Source organism: Podarcis raffonei, chromosome 2, assembly GCF_027172205.1.
Source record: "Podarcis raffonei isolate rPodRaf1 chromosome 2, rPodRaf1.pri, whole genome shotgun sequence".
NCBI classification, from domain to species: domain Eukaryota; kingdom Metazoa; phylum Chordata; class Lepidosauria; order Squamata; family Lacertidae; genus Podarcis; species Podarcis raffonei.
In genome coordinates this window covers 119,216,852-119,237,105 of record NC_070603.1, presented here as the reverse complement: position 1 = coordinate 119,237,105, position 20,254 = coordinate 119,216,852, and the positions used below count along the sequence as shown (strand labels likewise).

Below are 20,254 nucleotides of genomic sequence, written 5' to 3'. Positions count from 1 at the left end.
GGATGTCACATAGAGGAGGGAGAAAGGTTGTTTTCTGCTGCTCCAGAGAAGCGGACATGGAGCAATGGATCCAAACTGCAGGAAAGAAGATTCCACCTAAACATTAGGAAGAACTTCCTGACAGTAAGAGCTGTTTGACAGTGGAATTTGCTGCCAAGGAGTGTGGTGGAGTCTTCTGCTTTGGAGGTCTTTAAGCAGAGGCTTGACAACCATATGTCAGGAGTGCTCTGATGGTGTTTCCTGCTTGGCAGGGGGTTGGACTCGATGGCCCTTGTGGTCTCTTCCAACTCTATGATTCTATGATTCTATGAGAGTGGGGATTTGATCATAGTCCATTGCAGTAACCACTACACCACACTGTCTCTCTGTGTGTGGCAGGCTCAGTAGGTTAGAGCAGGTGCTGACAACGCCAAGGTTGCAGGTTCTATCCCTGTATGGGACAGCTGCATTGCAGAGGGTTGGACTAGAAGATCCTCGGGGATCCCCTTCCAGCTCTGAAATTCTGGGATAATAATTATTATTATTTATTCATTCATTCATTCCCTGCCCATTTGGCTGGGTTTCCCCAGCCACTCCGGGTGGTTCCCAGCAGAATATTAAAAACAGGACAAAACATCAGACATTAAAAACCTCACTAAACAGGGCTGCCTTCAGATGTCTTCTAAAAGTCAGATAATCTATGCTTCTATAATTCTTCAACATTTCCTATTCAAAAAACATTTCCTATTTACAACCAAAAACCAAAAGGAACCAGCACGAAATGTTTAGCATGATTTAAACGCAATCAATCAATCAATCAATGTATAGAATAGATAAAATGCACATTTCCCAGCTTGTGCTCCACCCACTGAGCCTCACAGCCAAGCGAGGGAAACACCCGCAACCCACTCGAGGTGTTCGAAGAGTTAAAGCCAGCGAGCTCCTTGCCAGTCCTAGAGGGGTTCTGGGAGGTGTGTTTAGGCTTCCTAGGGTGGAAATGCGGAAGTGTGGGTGTGCATGTTTGGGTGTGGGGATGTGCAAAAGAGAGAGAGAGAGGCAGGCGAGGCAGGACGTGAAAAGTCACAATTTCACTTCCTGTGTGCCATTTCTTCCTCTCCAGCTGGTTGGAGCCTCTTCTAGAGTGTGTGTGTGTGTGTGGTTTTGGGGTGAGTTCTTAGAAATTGCTTCAAATTGCAGATTGTGCTTTTGCTTGCTTGCTTTTTTTAAGCGGGAGGAGAGATGCAAGAAGTTAAGAAGCGAGAGGGATTCCTTCGGTGGCTGGAAAGAAACGAACAGCCAAGGTTGCAATGAGCAGGTGCCTTGCAACATTTGCAGCCCCCACAATCTCTAGTTTAGGGCAAACGATGCCCCACTCCGGCCCCACCCCCCCGTCTGCAACCCTGGCAAGCCACTGGCTGTCATTGACGACAGTGGACCCAGGGGTCTGACTCTGTGCAGCTTCCTGGGTTCCAATGCATGGAAATCCCAGTTGCTGGAAACCACAGCCCTCAGCTCCTGTTTTCCCACAGATTGGCCACTGTGAGAACAGGACACCGGACTTAGAGGGGCCGCTGGCCTGATCCTGAGGTCTCTTGCAAAAGTCAGACTAGGATAATAGCAAGCCAGGTTCCAGCCCTCCTCCCTCAGACACAATGCTCGCTGGGTGACCTTGGGCTGGTTGCTTTTTCTTGGCCCAGCCTACCTCCCAGGGCTGTCGCTAACATGAGAACATGAGACAAGGCTTGCTGACGGGTTGGGCTGAAACATAGATGTCAACTTTCAGATTTGAAAATAAGGGATCAGCAGCCTCAGCTGTCCCGGGGACAGTCTACAGGATAACTAACAATCTGGGATAGCAGTGGGAAGCAGCGGGAAACGGCGCTGAAATAAGTGAATTTCCCGCCAAAAAAGGGAAGGTTGGCAGCTATGGAAAGCCAGCAGCGGCCATTGTCTTCCATTTTGTAATGTAGCCCCTTGAGGAACAGCAGGTATAAGATGTGTCAGGTGATCCTTATGATGTTTATTTTGAAGCCATGAAAAGCTGTGCTGTCTGATTTCTGGGGATCAGAACTGTCTTAAAGGAACAGGAGCCGCCCAGGTTGTATTTTTCTGGACAGTTGGCAACTGTACATTGGGGTCTTCTTTTAAGAACCACCTGATATCTTTTTAGGACCGCTTTATTTTAGTGATTGCAAGTTTTAAAAAACAAATATAAATCATCCCTGTTGCAGGCCAATGCAACTACAGTCATACCTTGGTTGGCGAATGCCTTCGACTCGAACATTTTGGCTCCCAAACACCATAAACCCAAAAGTGAGTGTTCCGGTTTGGGAACATTCTTTGGAACCCAAATGTCTGACGTTCCTTCCGCGGCTTCCGATTGAGTGCTGGAAGCTCCTGCAGCCAATCAGAAGCTGTGCCTTGGTTTTTGAACATTTTCGGAAGTTGAACGGATTTGCGGAATGGATTCCATTTGAGAACCATGGTACGACTGTACTTTTACTCTGGGTGTTTTATGATTTATTAATTTTTAGGCTACTGTTTTCTCTTCTTTTCTGCAATTGTTTTGGAGTTGCTACCTCAAGTGGTGTATTTTATTGCAGTGGTATGGCACCCTTTTTCACCCCAAAGGGCAAATTCTCTTATGGGAAACCTTCCAGAAGCCACTTGCACAGGGCCGGATATAGCAGTTTTAAAATGCAATATTATAATCAGTTAAAACACTTAAAGAGGGTGCAAATCAGAGCCAGTAAAGGATTTAGGCTGGGAAGAGTCGTTGTAAGTGCAACAGCAGGGATCATTCAGTTTGTAATGTAAGGGTTAATTCTGATATCAGCTGATATCAGCTTGGCAACCAGGCAGAGTGGCATGATGTTTATTGAGGTAGCAAATGCTGTGATTGGCTGTGCAGTTCTGAGGGAGTTTTTCTTCCGTATGCTTGGGTCAGTGTCTCCCTGCTACATGCAAGGCTTGAAGTACAAAATGCTTCCCTATGTTCCTTTTCCTCAGATCATACTCTGTAGAGTGTTTTCATTCTTGTGGGCTTACTTTGTTCAGTTTTCTCAGTAAAGTGTTGAGGCAGGACTTCTCTCCAGACTCTTGTCTGCCTTGTTTGAGTGTCTTTGCTAACATTACAAATAAATCACTCATTTCTCTGAGACCTGGGGCTGTAGGGCGGCATATAAATTTAATAAATAATAACATAAATGCCTCTTTTGCCCAGGGAGCCAGGACCACCTGTTCAGCCCCCTCTGCGATCTTGCGCGAGAGGCTTGCGCCAGGGATGAAAATGGAGGAGCCAAGCCAAGCAGCCCCCAAACCGGTGGAGGGAGCAGAGAGTGTGAGGAAGCCCCACCAGAGGGGCTGCATCCGGGAATTCCTGCAAAAGATGCCGTCCCAGCACCAAGTGAAAGAGGAAGGAGGGGAAGGGATCCTTCAGCGCTGGGAGGTCCAGTGGCAGGAGTTCCTGAAGGAAGTGGAGTCCCCTCACGTGGGTTGGGGGGTCCCGCAGCCGCCAGAGGAGCCCACCCCGTGGGATGACACCCAGGCCTTCTTCGCCTCCTTCGAGCAAGTGGCCGAAGCCTGCCGCTGGCCCCGGGAGGAGTGGGCAGCTCGGCTCTCGCCGGCCCTCAGCGGAGAAGCCGAGCGGGCCTTCCGCAGGCTGGAGGGCCGGGACAGAGAGGATTATGGGAAAGTGAAGGCGGCCATCTTGCGCGGGGACGCCATCAGCAGGGAGAAGAACCGCCAGTACTTCCGGCGCTTCTGCTACCGGGAAGCCGAGGGGCCGCGAGGGGCCTACAGCTGCCTCCAGGAGCTCTGCCGGCGGTGGCTGAAGGTGGAGAGGCACTCCAAGGAGCAGATCCTGGAGCTGCTGATCCTGGAGCAGTTCCTGACCATCCTGCCTCCAGAGATCCAGAGCTGGGTCAGGGAACGGGGGCCAGAGACCTGCTTCCAGGCAGTGGCCCTGGCTGAGGACTTCCTGCTCAGGCAGCAGGAGGCAGAGCAGCCAAAACCTCAGGTGAGCTCCTTGTGTTCTTTGCTTTCCCCAAGTTGGGAACAGATGAGCAGCCAGTAACCTGGGGAAGGGGGGCAGGTTTTTATTTATTTTTATTATTCATTAAATTTCTATACCACCCTTCATCCGAGGATCACAGGGCTGTTTATATTATAACTACAAAAAATACAAATCATAATAATCAGCAAACATAATATCAAGCAAAACAATTTTTAAAAAACCACAGGGTAAAAGGCCATTGATTGTTTAATTAGCCAAATGCCTCGGGCTATAAAGGCTGCAGATAGTGTATCGGATGGGCGGGAAATTTTGTAATTGGTGTTTCGTTTGGATACTTAGAATCATAGAATCATAGAATCATAGAGTTGGAAGAGACCACAAGGGCCATCGAGTCCAACCCCCTGCCAAGCAGGAAACACCATCAGAGCACTCCTGACATATGGTTGTCAAGCCTCTGCTTAAAGACCTCCAAAGAAGGAGACTCCACCACACTCCTTGGCAGCAAATTCCACTGTCGAACAGCTCTTACTGTCAGGAAGTTCTTCCTAATGTTTAGGTGGAATCTTCTTTCTTGTAGTTTGGATCCATTGCTCCGTGTCCGCTTCTCTGGAGCAGCAGAAAACAACCTTTCTCCCTCCTCTATGTGACATCCTTTTATATATTTGAACATGGCTATCATATCACCCCTTAACCTCCTCTTCTCCAGGCTAAACATGCCCAGCTCCCTTAGCTGTTCCTCATAAGGCATCGTTTCCAGGCCTTTGACCATTTTGGTTGCCCTCCTCTGGACACGTTCCAGTTTGTCAGTGTCCTTCTTGAACTGTGGTGCCCAGAACTGGACACAGTTCTTGTCATTGACCATCATAAAATGACTTGACTTGATTCGGTTGGCAATTAGGTAGCTGACACATTTCCAACCACTGTCCAACCAAAACACAGCCATCCATCGAAATGGTTGATTCTCCAAATGTTGCAGTGCATTTCTACAGCCAAGTAACAGGTACAAAAATTGTGCTGACTCTTACTGTTTATTATTATTATTATTTGTTTGTTAAATATATCACCCCTTATCTGTAGACCTCAGAGGGGTTCACAGCATAAAAATACAGTGGTACCTCGGGTTACATATGCTTCAGGTTACATACGCTTCAGATTACAGACTCCGCTAACCCAGAAATATTACCTCAGGTTAAGAACTTTGCTTCAGGATGAGAACAGAAATCGTGCTCCAGCGGCGCGGCAGCAACAGGAGGCCCCATTAGCTAAAGTGGTGCTTCAGGTTAAGAACAGTTTCAGGTTAAGAACGGACCTCAGGAACGAATTAAGTACTTAACCCGAGGTACCACTGTACATTCTAAAAACACAAAATACGTAATAAAAACACAAACAAGACCAAAACAAACCAGGAATCCTCACACTCCCCCTCCCAAAAACACATTTAGAAGGATATAGGATGTTAATCAGCCAAAGCCCTGGTGGAAGAGGAACGTTATACGCCCAAAGCTGTATAATGAAGGCGCCAGGTGAGTCTCCCTGGAGAGAGCATTCCACCAATCATCATCTTGATCAAAACCCAATATATAGATATATTTATAATAAAAAGAACCAGCGAACCTATGTAAAAATGTGGAGAAAGGAACTTGAAAGACTGAGAAGGTGAGAATAATAAAGGACAGCATCTCCCATCCGTAATCGCAAACCTTTCCTCTGTTGCTCATGTGGTCCCTTGCTGAAAAGGGCTGGAGGGGAACTCAAAGGGCCAGGGGAAGTCTGGTGGAGGGCCGCATGCAACCTGTGGGTCAGGGAGGGTGCCCACTCCCACCCCTGCCCTAAATCCTGTCCTTAGAGAATCTCCTCTGCTATTTCAGGTAAGCGTGCCGTTTGAGGAGGTGGTCCTGAGTTTCTGCAAGCCGGAACTGGTTCCTTCTGACCCCGTCCAGCGGCAGATGCGCCGGGAGACCAAGCAGGAAGCTGACCACGGAGAGGCCCTCTTAACAGGTGAGGATGGCAAAAGTGTGTCTTAAGGCGCTTGTAATAGGTTGGAAGGTTCAGGACCAGTGAAAGGATATCCTTCTTCACTTAAGCTCATAGTTAAGCTGCCTCGTTCCCAGGAGGCAGTGTTGGCCCCCAACCTGGGTGCCTTTGAAAGAGGATTAGACAAATTCATGGGCGGAGAAGGGGATCACATCCCCTTTGGTCAATAGACTGACAATATGGCAACAGAAGGTTATTTATGTAAGTTAAAAGGTAAAAGGACCCCTGGACGGTTAAGTCCAGTCAGTGGTGACTATGGGGTTGTGGCACTCATCTCGCTTTCAGGCTGAGGGAGCCAGAGTTTGTCCACAGACAACTTTCCAGGTCATGTGGCCAGCACAGCTAAACCGCTTCTGGTGCAACGGGACACTGACGGAAGCCAGAACACATTTAAACGCCGTTTACCTTCCCGCCGCAGCAATACCTATTTATCTACTCGCACTGGCTTTCGAACTACCTAGCTTTCGAACTGCTAGGTTGGCAGGAGCTGGGACAGAGCAATGGGAGCTCACCCTGTTGCAGGGCTTCAAACCTCATACCTTACTGCAGCCCGTGTTTGGTTAGTCCAGAAATGGAAAAAGAGTGAGGTCCCAACTAAAGAAGAATGGCAACTTAAGCTGATGGAATATGTGCAGCTTACAGACTTAACATATAGAATAAGAGAACAAGAAGAACATACATTTAGAAAAGATTGGGAAATGTTTATTGAATATATGGGGGGAAATTATGTACACTTGAAAACGTTGGCAGCATTAAGATAAATTCAACAATGCAAATAAGCTTTGATGGATGGAATAATGGAATAATGAATGGTTTAGTTTATGTAAAATATGCAGGGATTTATGAAATGCAAAATGAACCATGGAAAGTGAAGAAGGGAAGTCACTGATATTTTAAGGATGTTTAAATGAGTATTCAAAAGTGTAAAACAGAAAATTTAATAATATATAAATTCAATAAACATTTTCCAATTTTCTTTAAACCTATGTTCTTCTTGTTCTTTTATTCTGTATGTTAAATCCGCAAGCTGCGTATATCCCATCAGTTTAAGTTGCCATTCTTCTTTGGTTGGGACTTCACTCGTTTTCCATTTTTGGGCTAACATAAATAACCATTTTTTGACACCTGGGAATTTCCGTCTGAATTATCCCCAACAAAAAGAACACTAGTTGTTGTTGTTTTTAAGTACATTTAAACATTTTTTTCAGTTCATTATACAATTATTTCTCAGAACTCTTTTACCCTTTTACAAGTCCACCACACATGATAAAACATACCCTCAACCTCTTTGCATCTCCAGCACCTATCTGAAATTTTATTTTCCCATTCAGGAGCTAAAGGGTGGACGAACCTCAACGAAGCGGAGAGGTACAGCCCGGAAGATCGCGAGCATCTGCCACCACGTGGGATGTCGGTTTGGAGAGCAGGAGAGGACGTTTCCTGTTTCCGCGAGCAGGGAAGTGCTCAAGGTGGGCACCAGGAAGCGGACTTCGGGCGAGAAGTCGGTGTGTCTGTCCCGTTTGGGGGCACATTCCAGGATCTGAAGGAGGATGCACACCAGCGGAGGAGTCACACTGGTAAGAGACCAAGCATCTGCACTGCGTATAGGAAGAGGTTTGGCCAGAGCGCGAACCTCCTTAAGCACGAGAACATCCACTCGGGAGAAAAGCCATTCAAGTGCTCCGACTGCGGGAAGCGGTTTAGCCAGAAGTTCCACCTTCTCGGGCACCGCAAGAGATGCGAGAGCGAGAGGCCTCACAAGTGCCCCACCTGCGGGAAAAGGTTCTCTCGCAGCTCCTACCTTAACACTCACCAGAGAATCCACACGGGGGAACGACCCTACGAGTGCTCGCGGTGCGGGAAAAGCTTTAGCCAGAAAGCTAACCTTAACACACACCGCAGGATTCATACGGGGGAAAAGCCCCACGAGTGCCCGGTGTGCGGGAAAAGGTTCTCTCGCAACACTTGCCTTAATAGACATCAGAGAATCCACACTGCACGCTAAGCTGTAAAGATGGCATGGACTGCAGGGGGGTTATTTTTCCATGGCAGCAGGGCGAGATGCAGGAGATCAGTACTGCCAAATGACTGATTGAGTGGATTGCACACCCGAGCTAAACTTCAGTCACAAAAATGTCCTGTGTTTAGACATTGTGTAATGCAGGAGCATTCGGTTGCTAACACAATAAAGAATATTCTCCATTCCTTCCACGGCTATTTTGATTTTTGATTTATTTATTTTGGGAGCAATTGTCTGTATGCGCACACACAACCAAAAAACAATCAAGGGGCCAGAGCAACTGTCCTCAAAGGAAAAGTTACACCCTTTAGGGCTTTTTAGCACAGAAGAATAAAATGTGAGGAACGTGATGATAGAGGGTTATAATATTTTGCAGGTTTTGGAGAAAGAGGTTTTTCACCCTCTCTTATAAAATCATCATCATCATCATCATCATCATCATCATCATCTATTATTGATACCCCGCCCATCTGGCTGGGTTTTCCCAGCCACTCTGGGCAGCTTCCAACCGAATATTAAAAACAATACAGCGTCAGACATTAAAAACTTCCCTAAACAGGGCCGCCTTCAGTTGTCTTTTAAAAGTAAAATAGTTGTTTATTGGCTTGGGAGGGCGTTCCATAGGGCAGGCGCCACTACTGAGAAGGCCCTCTGCCTGGTTCCCTATAACCTCACTTCTCGCAGCGAGGGAACCACCAGAAGGCCCTCGGCGCTGGACCTCAGTGTCCAGGCTGGACGATGGGGGTGGAGACGCTTCTTCAGGTATACAGGACGAGGCTGTTTAGGGCTTTAACAGTCAGCACCAACACTTTGAATTGTGCTCGGAAACATACTGGGAGCCAATGTAGGTCTTTCAGGACCAGTGTTATATGGTCCTGGTGGCCACTCCCAGTCACCAGTCTAGCTGCCGCATTCTGGATTAATTGCAGGTGACTAGAACTTGTGGGTAGCGCTGTGGGTAAAAACCTCAGCGCCTAGGGCTTGCCGATTGAAAGGTCGGCGGTTCGAATCCCCGCGGCGGGGTGCGCTCCCGCTGCTCGGTCCCAGCGCCTGCCAACCTAGCAGTTCGAAAGCACCCCCGGGTGCAAGTAGATAAATAGGGACCGCTTTCTAGCGGGAAGGCAAACGGCGTTTCCGTGTGCGGCTCTGGCTCGCCAGAGCAGCGATGTCACACTGGCCACGTGACCCGAAAGTGTCTCCGGACAGCGCTGGCCCCTGGCCTCTTGAGTGAGATGGGCGCACAACCCCAGAGTCTGTCAAGACTGGCCCGTACGGGCAGGGGTACCTTTACCTTTACCTTAGAACTTGTGGACACCCAACGAAGCCAAATGTCAGAATAGTCAGGACAGGCAAAATAAGGTACTTCTTCACACAGTGCACACAGTTAAACTACAGAACTCCCTCCCACAGAGGCAATGAGGGCCACCAGCTTGGCTGGCTTTGTGAAGAACGTGGACAGAGGGAAGTTCTTCTTTCCTGCCCATAACACTAACGTCCAGCGAAGCTGAATGGTGGGAGATCCAGGAAAGACAAAAGGCAGGACATCTTCATCTGACATACACAAGAAATGGCAGCATCTGGTTTTGCAAAGGGAGCTGGAGAAATCAGTGGAGGTTAAAGCTATCAGTGCCTTCTTTGGCGATGTTGTCGGAATCAAGCCTTAGTCAGAGGAATTTGCCACTCTCCAGGCACCCGGCTTGAGTTCCTTGTTGACCTCCCCGTCTGCGACTCCCGGCAAGATCAGGTGAGATCTCAATCGGCGATCCTCCTCTAACGTGAGAAGAACACACCACTCCTCCCCTGCCATCCCCAGGGAGGGGAGAGAGACAGACAGAAATGTATTTACATGCCTTTATTTCTGTCCTTCCAGCAGTACAGAGAAACGTGTCTGCACTCTCTTAACACCAACAGCAGAGAGAGAAAAACTCCTCCCATGTACTTCCAGTACAGGTCAGATGGCACTCTGAGCTAACATCCGGTGCTCAGTGGTGTGAATAGACTGTTCCTTTGTTCCCACGGAACAGTCCCAAACGTCAACATCCTGTTTGGCTATCCAGCCACCTGGAGCGCGCTGCTGCATTGCTCCTTTTTCGTAACAGATCCCTCATAACCAAGTAAGATTGTCTTCCAAGAACACGGTTTTAACAGTGAGTCCGTAAGTGACTGTGGAGGCTGATTCTGGATCCACACGTCCTTCCACAGTGGGGACATACGTTTCCAGGCGGTAGATGATCGTGGTGAGGGTTTGCCAAGCGTGCCTTCCTTTTAGCATGTTTCTCTCTTTCATCTTGAGTTCAAGTGTCTTCAAAGCCCATGACACCTTTGATAAAGGCTGTTCTCCAACTGGAGTGCTCGCAGGCCACTGTTTCCCAATTGTCGGTGTTTATACTACATTTTTTTAAGATTTGCCTTGAGAGAGTCTTTAAACCTCTTTTGTTGACCACCAGCATTACGCTTTCCATTTTTAAGTGCGGAATAGAGCAGTTGCTTTGGAAGACGACAATCAGGCATCCACACAACATGACCGGTCCAACGAAGCTGATGTTGAAGAACCATTCCTTCGACACTAGTGACTGGCTACTAGCTGCAATGGCTTGTGTTCTCCCTTCACTGCCAGAAGCTGTATATGCCTCTGAATGCCAGTCGCTGGGAATCACAAACAGGGAGAGTCGTGCTGGTGCGTTCAGGTCTTGTAATGGTGGGGCATTTGGGTGAGCACACTGAGAACAGGGTGCTGGACCAGGTGAGCCCACTGTTCTGGTCCGGGCCTGTTGTATTCAGGTCGTGCTTCCAAACTGAGTGGCCCCTGAATGTGGGAAACTCAATGGGTCTGTAGTAGTTAGAACAGTAATAATAATAATTTTATTATTTATACCCCACCCTCCTGGGCAGCTTACAACAGTTACCTAGGGTGGGAAGGGGAAACTAGGGGATTAATGTAGGGGAAATGACAGGGGAATGGTGAGTTGGGCACAGGGCTTAGTGGTTGTGTATTGGCATAAGCATGTCTTGCTTGTGGAGAGGGCGGCTATTGGGTTGTTGCTTTTATTTTCATTATGTAATTTGTGGTTTTATATCTTGATTTTATTCTGTAAACTGCCCTGAGACCCCCGGATATATGACAGTATATAAATTCAATAAATTATTGTTGTTGTTGTTGTTGCCTGATACATGGAGAGCGAGAGGCCAAACTGCACTGAGTCAATTTGACACAGTACGGTTTGTATTCCCAACTTACATAAATGATCCTCTTGAGAGTTCCACAAGGTCCAACTACCCACCCTGGATTTGGGAGGGGCTGTGTCCGATACCAGGGACGCGGGTGGCGCTGTGGGTAAAACCTCAGCGCCTAGGACTTGCCGATTGCATGGTTGGCGGTTCGAATCCCCGCAGTGGGGTGCGCTCCCGTCGTTCGGTCCCAGCGCCTGCCAACCTAGCAGTTCGAAAGCACCCCCGGGTGCAAGTAGATAAATAGGGACCGCTTTATAGCGGGAAGGTAAACGGCGTTTCCGTGTGCTGCGCTGGTGCAGGCTCGCCAGAGCAGTTTGGTCACGCTGGCCACGTGACCCGGAAGTGTCCTCGGACAGCGCTGGCTCCCAGCCTCTAGAGTGAGATGAGCGCACAACCCTAGAGTCTGGCAAGACTGGCCCATACGGGCAGGGGTACCTTATGTCCAATACCAGTATTTTTTACTGCTTACCCAGTTTTAATGCTCATCGCTTCTTTCCAATCATATACTGTCACAGCAACACATCAGGGATCTGCAACTGTTTGTTTTGCTATTTTTGTGCTTTATGATACTGAAATTTGTGAATTAAAATTAGTTTCCCCCCCTTTTTTAAAATTTAAGATCTTGCCCTGTAGGCACGGCCGTAGCTAGGGGGTGGTGAGGTGGGCCCCCACTAGGTAAAAAGCAAAAGCACTAGGCAAAAGCAGCTAAAAATACAGTGGTGCCTCGCAAGACGAACGCCTCGCAAAACGAAAAACTCGCAAGATGAAAGAGTTTTCCGTTTTTGAGGCGTTCCGCAAGACGAATTTCCCTATGGGCTTGCTTCGCAAGAAGAAAGCCCATAGGGAAATCTCCGGGGACCTCTTTTAAATGCTAGCGGTGGGGAGCAAAGCCTTTCGCCCCCCTCCGGCCTTCAGAAGAGGTCCAGGAAGGCCGGCGGGGGCCGAAAGTCTTTGCTCCCGATGGCCAGCATTTTAAAAGCGGTCCGGGATAGCAGGGAAGCGCTGCGCTTTCCCGCTATCCCGGACCGCTTTTAAAATGCTGGCCATCGGGAGCAAAGACTTTTGCCCACCGCCGGCCTTCAGAAGAGGTCCTGGACCTCTTCTGAAGGCCGGCAGGGGGCAAAAGTCTTTGCTCCCCCCGCCTGCCTTCCCGGGATAGCGGAGAAGCGCAGCACGTTTCTCCGCTATCCCGACGGCTTTTGAAGGCGGGGGGGGGGGGGGAGCAAAGACTTCGCTGCCGCCCGCCAGCATTTTAAAATCTCCCCGGGACAGCGGAGAAGTCTCCGCTGTCCTGGGGGCTTTTAAAATGCTGGCGGTCGGGAGGAAAGCCCTCCTGTCCCCGGAGCTTGCGGGGCGGGAGGTGGGGAGAAGGGCTTTTCTTCCCACCGCCAGCCTTCAGAACAGCCTTCTGAAGGCTGGCGGTGGGAAGAAAAGCCCTTGTCCCCCCCCCCCAGCCTTCAGAAGAGGTCGGGGGACAGACTGTCCCCGGACCTGGTCTGAAGGCGTTTTCCATAGGAACGCATTGATTGATTTTCAATGCATTCCTATGGGAAACCGTGCTTCGCAAGACGAAAAACTCGCAAGAAGAAAAAACTTGCGGAACGAATTAATTTCGTCTTGCGAGGCACCACTGTATGTTCATAAATATAAATATTGATTATTGCCTCATAAGAAATGGTTTTTTAAATCTTTTGTTGGACATCGCCCAGAGCGGCTAGGGAAACCCAGCCATATGGGTGGGGTAGAAATAAATAAATAAATTATTATTATTATTATTATTATTATTATTATTATTATTATTAATAGAGGGTGAATTGAATGGGGGGGTTGGAGGAGAGGTGGAAAGAAGAACTAATTTGTCTGTGGCTAGGGGACACAATCTGGATGGTTCTGCTAGGGGCGCAAGATCACCTAGCTATGACTCTGCCTGTGGGAATGGTCAAACTCCACATTGGCTACATAGGTAGCTGCCTCATACAGAGTCAGACTATTGGTCTACCTAGCTCAGTATTGTCAACACTGGCTGGCAGCAGCTTTCCGCCATTTCAGGCAGCAGACATTCCCAGCTTCACCTGGAGATGCTGCCAGGGACTGAACTTTGTATCTTCTACATCTGCCTTGTGTGCAGGTCCCGATCCCTGGCCTCTCTACGTAGGGCTGGGAACCACTCCCAGTCTGAAAATTTATTTATTTACTTACAGTGGTGCCTCAGGTTAAGAACTTAATTCGTTCTGGAGGTCCGTTCTTAACCTGAAACTGTTCTTAACCTGAAGCACCACTTTAGCTAATGGGGCCTCCCACTGCCGCCATGCTGCCAGAGTGCGATTTCTGTTCTCATCCTGAAGTAAAGTTCTTAACCCGAGGTACTATTTCTGGGTTAGCGGAGTCTGTAAGCTGAAGCATCTGTAACCCGAGGTACCACTGTATTAGGTTTATATTCCGCCCTTCATCGAAAGATCTCAGGGTGGTTCACAGAATAAAATACAAGACAAAACATGCAAATAAGTATCCTAGACAGCTGCTGCCAGCCCGTGTCAAACAACACTGAGCTGGATGGACCGATGGTCTGACTCAGTGTGAGGCAGCTGTGAAACGGCCTCACCTGTTTCTCCTCTCTCTCAGCCTCTCGCTGCCTCAGGAGGAAGTCCTCGGCCAGGGCCACTGCCTTGGCGCAGGTCTCGGGGCCGTGCTCCCTCACCCAGCTCTGCATTTCCCGGGGCAGGATGGTCAGGAGCTGCTCCAGAACCAGCAGCTCCAAGATCTGCTCCTTGGTGTGCTTCTCGACCCTTAACCACCCGTGGCAAAGCCCCCAGAGCCGGCTGTAGGCCCCCCTCGGCCTCCTGGTAGCAGAGGCGCCGGAAGTGCTGGCGCTGCTTCTCCCTCCGCATGGCATCCTGCCACAAGATGGCCGCCTTCAGTTTCCCATAATCCTCTCTGTCCCGGCCCTCCAGCCTGCTGAAGGCCCGCTCGGCTTCTCCCCGGAGGGCCGGCAGGAGCCAGGTCACCCACTCTTCCTGGGGCCAGCGGCAGGCTTTGGCCACTTGCTCAAAGGAGGCCAAGAAGACCTTGGCGTCGTCCCAGGGGGTGGGCTCCTCCGGCAACCGTGGGGTCCCCCAGCTTGAGTGGGGCGACTCCGCTGTCTTCAGGAACTCCTCCCACTGGGTTTCCCACCTCTGAAACTTTCCCTCGTCCTCTTCCTGTTTGATCTGTTCTTCCGGCCTCCTTAGGTGGAATTCCCTGGCGCTCTTGGGTTGTGAGGCATGAGGGGCTACTCCTGCCCCTCCAAACCCAGTCTTCACCATGCAGTTCACAGAGTCTTGCTCCTCCATTTTCATCCTGGGGACACCTTGGCTGATCTCTCCACTGTGTTTGTGAGACTCTATAATGACAAGATGGTGACAGCAGCCACGAAATTAAAAGATGCCTGCTTCTTAGGAGAAAAGCAATGACAAACCTAGACAGCATCTTAAAACGCAGAGACCTCACCTTGCCAACAAAGGCCCATATAGTCAAAGCCATGGTTTTCCCAGTACAGTGATACCTCAGGTTAAGAGCTTAATTCGTTCTGGAGGTCTGTTCTTAACCTGAAACTGTTCTTAACCTGAAGCACCACTTTAGCTAATGGGGCCTCCTGCTGCCGCCAAAGCACGATTTCTGTTCTCATCCTGAAGCAAAGTTTTTAACCCGAGGTAATATTTCTGGGTTAGCGGAGTCTATAACCTGAAGCGTGTGTAACCCAAGGTATCACTGTAGTGATGTATGGAAGTGAGAGCTGGACCATAAAGAAGGCTGATCGCCGAAGAATTGATGCTTTTGAATTCTGGTGCTGGAGGAGACTCTTGAGAGTCCCATGGACTGCAAGAAGATCAAACCTCTCCATTCTTAAGGAAATCAGCCCTGAGTGCTCACTGGAAGGACAGATCGTGAAGCTGAGGCTCCAAGACTTTGGCCACCTCATGAGAAGAGAAGACTCCCTGGAAAAGGCCCTGATGTTGGGAAAGATGGAGGGCACAAGGAGAAGGGGACGACAGAGGACGAGATGACTGGACAGTGTTCTCGAAGCTACAAACATGAGTCTGACCAAACTGCGGGAGGCAGTGGAAGACAGGAGTGCCTGGCATGCTCTGGTCCATGGGGTCACGAAGAGTCGGACATGACTAAACGACTAAACAACAACAATAATGACAAGAGCAAGTCAACAAGATCGAGCAAGAGTCCTTTAAGCAAAGGCACGGGGGAAATATCAGAAACCTAATATTAGAGCTGGGACGCGGGTGGCGCTGTGGGTAAAAGCCTCAGCGCCTAGGGCTTGCCGATCGAAAGGTCGGTGGTTCGAATCCCCGCGGCAGGGTGCGCTCCTGTCGCTCAGTCGCAGCGCCTGCCAACCTAGCAGTTCGAAAGCACCCCTGGGTGCAAGTAGATAAATAGGGACCGCTTACTAGCGGGAAGGTAAACGGCGTTTCCGTGTGCGGCTCTGGCTCGCCAGAGCAGCGATGTCACGCTGGCCACGTGACCCGGAAGTGTCTCCGGACAGCGCTGGCCCCCGGCCTCTTGAGTGAGATGGGCGCACAACCCTAGAGTCTGTCAAGACTGGCCCGTACGGGCAGGGGTACCTTTACCTTTAATATTAGAGCTACTAAAGGAAAGCATGGGAGACAGTTAAATGATGTTAAAAGATGTTTCAGGAGGGAGAGAGGTTTAGAAAAAGTATAAAATAGTGGAGCCTGGCAACTTATTATATCCGAAGGGAGTCAGGAGTTTCAAGGCAGGGAACTGATTGCATGTATTTCTGAAGACATAATATGAATGCGTGTTAGGGAAAAGTGACAAGAAAAAGCTTTAAAGGAAATGAAGAACAAGTCAGAGCCCCGTCAAAGTATCTGCTCCCATTATTAAGCACCTTTTCCATCTAGTTATAATACTTATTCGGTTCTGAGGTAGTAACATGGTTTCATTTTAGAAATGTTTTAAAAATTAACTATTTAAACACTGATGTTCGTGGCATTTAGGGGAACATAGATTGTGTTGTGTATTGAGTCAAAGGATTTTATATCTGTATTATTATTGTCTGTATTTGCATTAGGGTAAAGTAACTGCCTTTTGGTTCCAGAGGGTACAGCTACTATTGGTTCATTTAAGCTGCTGTATTTGGATCCTCTGCCTTATTGGTTTCCTCCAAAAGGCAGGACTGTGATTGCCTGATATTGTTCCCTCCAAAATGTATCCTTTCTAGCTAGTTCCCTGTCCCTATAAATGTAGCTCTCCCCTCCTAAGTCTCAGTCTTGTTTGCTTTAATAAAGAAGTGTTACTACAGAACTGTCTCCAGCATATTATGTCAAGAGAGCTGAAATCACAAACCCCACGTCACAACAACTGGCGACGAGGATGGGATCCGGAATGCTGAGGAGCGGTTAAACACAGCCCTGCCTCAGAGTCCGGATTGTAGCTAAGAACAAGACTCACTGGCCAGCTGAGAAGACGACCCTGCCCACAGGACAATGGAGAGTCCAAGGGTATTGGAGCCCTTCCAGCCATCAGAGCCCCACACGTGGGAAGACTACGTCGAACGCTTCAAGTTCTTCGCAGTGGCTCAAGGGATCACCGATGCCAACAAAAGAAGGGCCACATTCCTGAGCTACTGTGGGCCTGAGATCTTCACGCTGGCCAAGGCATTGCTTGCTCCAGCGAAGCTAAGTGAGACACCTCTCAAAGATATTCTTGCCTGCCTGACAAGCTATTTGGCGCCTACTGAGACCAAGATGGCCCGGCGGTTGGAGTTTCATAAGAGGCAGCAGCGTGCTGGGGAGTCTGTATCTGCATTCCTAGCTGAACTGCGGAAGCTCGCTCAGCACTGCGACTTCCAAGATCTGGAAGAGACTCTCCTGGATCGGTTTATCGGTGGTCTGAGCAGCAAGAAAGCCAGAAGACGCATCGTGGCTAAAGAAGAGGTTACCCTTGCTTCAGCCTTGAAGGAGGCCACCGCCACAGAGAATTATGAAAGAGAGGAGCTTGATGCCAGTCGCAAGGCCCCTAAGCCACAGATAGAAGTTGCACATGCCATGGACGAGCTAGAGGCTACTCCGAGCCAAAGCCCAGTCCGTGGGGTCGAGTCAGTGCGTCAGGCCTGCACAGTGCACAAAGATCACCGTGGCAGGTGCCCTGGTTGTGGCGGAAACCATGAGCGGAAGAGTTGTCGTTTCCGGGATGCTATGTGCCGGACGTGCGGGAAGACAGGTCACATCGCCAGGGTCTGTAGATCGGCGGCGTTGGGAGCGACAGGAGCACCTAGACTGGAGCATCGCACACCGCCCACGGCAAACCATGTTCTAAAGGACTGCCACTACGTAACGGAGATCAACGGGAGGGTCGTGCAGTTTCCAGCGCAAGGCAAGGCACACGTCAAGGTGAAGATTGAGGGTCAGCTGTGCGACATGGAGGTGGACTCCGGATCTGGATTCACTATCGTGTCGGACCAGACTGCGAGGACATTCTTCCCCAGGGGTAAGTTGCCCCCTCTGGAGCCCTTCCCGGCAACTTTGCAGTCATACTCAGCGGGCCGCATCCATGTCATGGGAATGTGTGCCGTGAGAGTACAGTTCCGGGACAAACAGGCGGTACTCAAACTGGTGATTGCGAAGGGCAGTCGCCCCAGTCTCCTGGCCACTGACTGGTTCCCCGCCCTGGGACTGAGTATATCAGGGCTTAATTCAATCCAAACCTGCCCTGAGATGAGCGAGGCATTATGCAAAGAATTTGCTGGTCTCTTTAATGGAAAACTGGGTTGTTATAAAGGGCCCCCAGTTGACTTCGAATTGGACCCTGGGGTGGCCCCAATCCGACTCAAACCAAGGCGAGTGCCATTTGCACTGCAACCCAAGATCGAAGCAGAGCTGGATAAATTGGTCAAGCAGGGAGTTCTCTCACCCGTGGACTCTGCTAAGTGGGAGACTCCAATCGTCACGCCCCTTAAAGCAAATGGGGAAGTCAGGATCTGTGCAGATTACAAATGTACTATCAATAAGGCACTCAGGGGAAACTCATACCCCATTCCAGTCGTATCACATCTGTTGGCTAAACTGGCTGGGGGCATGGTGTTCGCCAAAATTGACCTGGCACAAGCTTACCAACAGCTGCCAGTAACCCCACAATCAGCGGAAGCACAGACTATTGTCACACATAAAGGGGCGTTCAGAGTTAACAGATTACAATTTGGAGTTTGTGTGGCCCCAGGGATTTTTCAAGGGCTCATGGAACGCCTGTTAAGAGGTCTGCCGGGGGTCTTGCCATTTTTTGATGACGTTTTGATTGCTGGAAAAGACCCACAGGAACTGGTTGCGCGTGTCCGTGCAGTGTTGCTCAAGTTCAAGGAAGTGGGGTTGCAACTGAAAAAGGAAAAATGCAGTTTTGGGGTGCCAACTGTGGATTTCTTGGGGTTTAAAATTGATGCATCAGGCATCCACCCCACAGATGCTAAGATTAAGGCCATCATCGAGGCACCACGACCACAGAACAAGACGGAGTTGCAGTCATTCCTGGGACTTATTAACTTTTATCATTCGTTCTTACCCCAGAAAGCTTCGGTAGCTGAACCATTACATAGACTGTTGCAGAAAAAGAATGTGTGGCGATGGGGGCAGGGGCAGCAGAAGGCTTTTGACTCCTTGCGAGGAATGCTGAGTAGCAGGAGCGTCCTTGCTCATTATGATGAGTCAAAGCCGCTGGTCCTGGCATGTGATGCCTCTCAATACGGCCTGGGGGCGGTGCTGAGTCATAGGGAACCGGATGGGTCGGAAAAGCCCATCTCTTTCTATTCCCGTACGTTGTCGCCCACGGAGCGCAACTATGCTCAAATTGACAAAGAGGCGCTTGCAATTGTGGCAGGAATCAAAAAGTTCCATGATTATGTGTATGGTCACCATTTCTCCATTGAAACGGACCACAAACCACTGTTAGGGTTGTTCAACCCAAACAAACAAACGCCACAAATTCTCTCCCCCAGAATGTTGCGTTGGTCTATATTCCTGAACGGGTTCCAGTACACCTTGACTCATGTGCCGGGGAAACGGTTGTGCCACGCTGATGCGCTGAGTCGATTGCCTCTTCCTGGCGGGAGCAATGAGGATCCTGCTCCAGCGGAGCACATAATGATGCTGGAAACACTTCCGGGGGCTCCTGTAACGGCTACTGATATAGCTGAGAAAACGAGGAAAGATGCTGTTCTCTCCCGTGTGCTCACTTGGGTGGGGAGGGGGTGGCCAGGTGGTCCGCATGAAGACAAATTGAGGCCTTATGCGACAAGGCAGCACGAGTTGTCCATGCATAAGGGTTGTCTCCTGTGGGGAGATAGGGTGATCATCCCAGCACCACTGAGAAACAGGGTTCTTGAGACGCTTCACATGGGACACCCGGGAATGGTCAGGATGAAGTCGCTAGCCCAATGTTATGTGTGGTGGCCTGGAATGGACCAGAACATAGAACAATGGGTACGAACATGCAAGGCATGCCAAGAGGTGCGGCCAGAAGTGGCCAGAGCACCAGTTCACTGGTGGGAGCAGTCCAGATCTCCCTGGAGCCGGCTGCACTTAGATTTTGCTGGGCCATTCCAGGGGAAGGTCTTTTTGGTTATCGTCGATGCATATTTCAAGTGGTTAGAAGTGGCGATGGTCCCTAGCATGGCATCAGCTGCCGTAATCAAGGTGTTGAGGCAGCTGTTTGCAACCCATGGGTTACCTGAGACCATTGTATCAGATAATGGGGCAGCTTTTGTATCCCAAGAATTCAGGGCATTCTTGGCTGATAACTTCATAAGAGGGGTCACATCCGCGCCCTTTCACCCATCCTCCAATGGGCAGGCTGAGCGCATGGTAAGAACAGCCAAAGAATCCATTGCGCGCTTAATGGAGGGTAACTGGTCAGCCCGCATCGCGCGAATGTTATTTTTGCAGCATGCGACACCGTGTACTGCGACGGGCAAG

The 20,254-nt window shown here is 49.6% G+C and overlaps 1 protein-coding gene across 2 annotated transcripts; it reads left to right on the top strand.

Annotated features, from left to right (window-relative positions):
• Positions 1–904: 904 nt before the first annotated feature.
• On the top strand, positions 905–8,235 carry LOC128409243 (zinc finger protein 397-like). Of its 2 annotated transcripts, XM_053379560.1 has the most exons (5): positions 905–1,145; positions 2,211–2,464; positions 3,203–3,997; positions 5,863–5,992; positions 7,360–8,235. In XM_053379560.1, the coding sequence occupies exons 2-5, from the start codon at positions 2,462–2,464 to the stop codon at positions 8,031–8,033; spliced, it is 1,602 nt and encodes a 533-aa protein (XP_053235535.1). In that variant the 5' UTR covers positions 905–1,145; positions 2,211–2,461; the 3' UTR covers positions 8,034–8,235. The 2 variants fall into 2 exon arrangements, with proteins under 2 accessions (XP_053235535.1, XP_053235536.1); XM_053379561.1 differs by lacking the exon at positions 2,211–2,464 and having other exon boundaries at positions 909–1,145.
• The last annotated feature ends 12,019 nt before the right edge of the window (positions 8,236–20,254 follow it).

Coding starts and splice junctions, on each gene's coding strand:
- LOC128409243 (XM_053379560.1), top strand. Junction 3,998..5,862: donor CAGAGCAGCCAAAACCTCAG/GTGAGCTCCTTG, acceptor CTGCTATTTCAG/GTAAGCGTGCCGTTTGAGGA. Junction 5,993..7,359: donor CGGAGAGGCCCTCTTAACAG/GTGAGGATGGCA, acceptor TTTCCCATTCAG/GAGCTAAAGGGTGGACGAAC.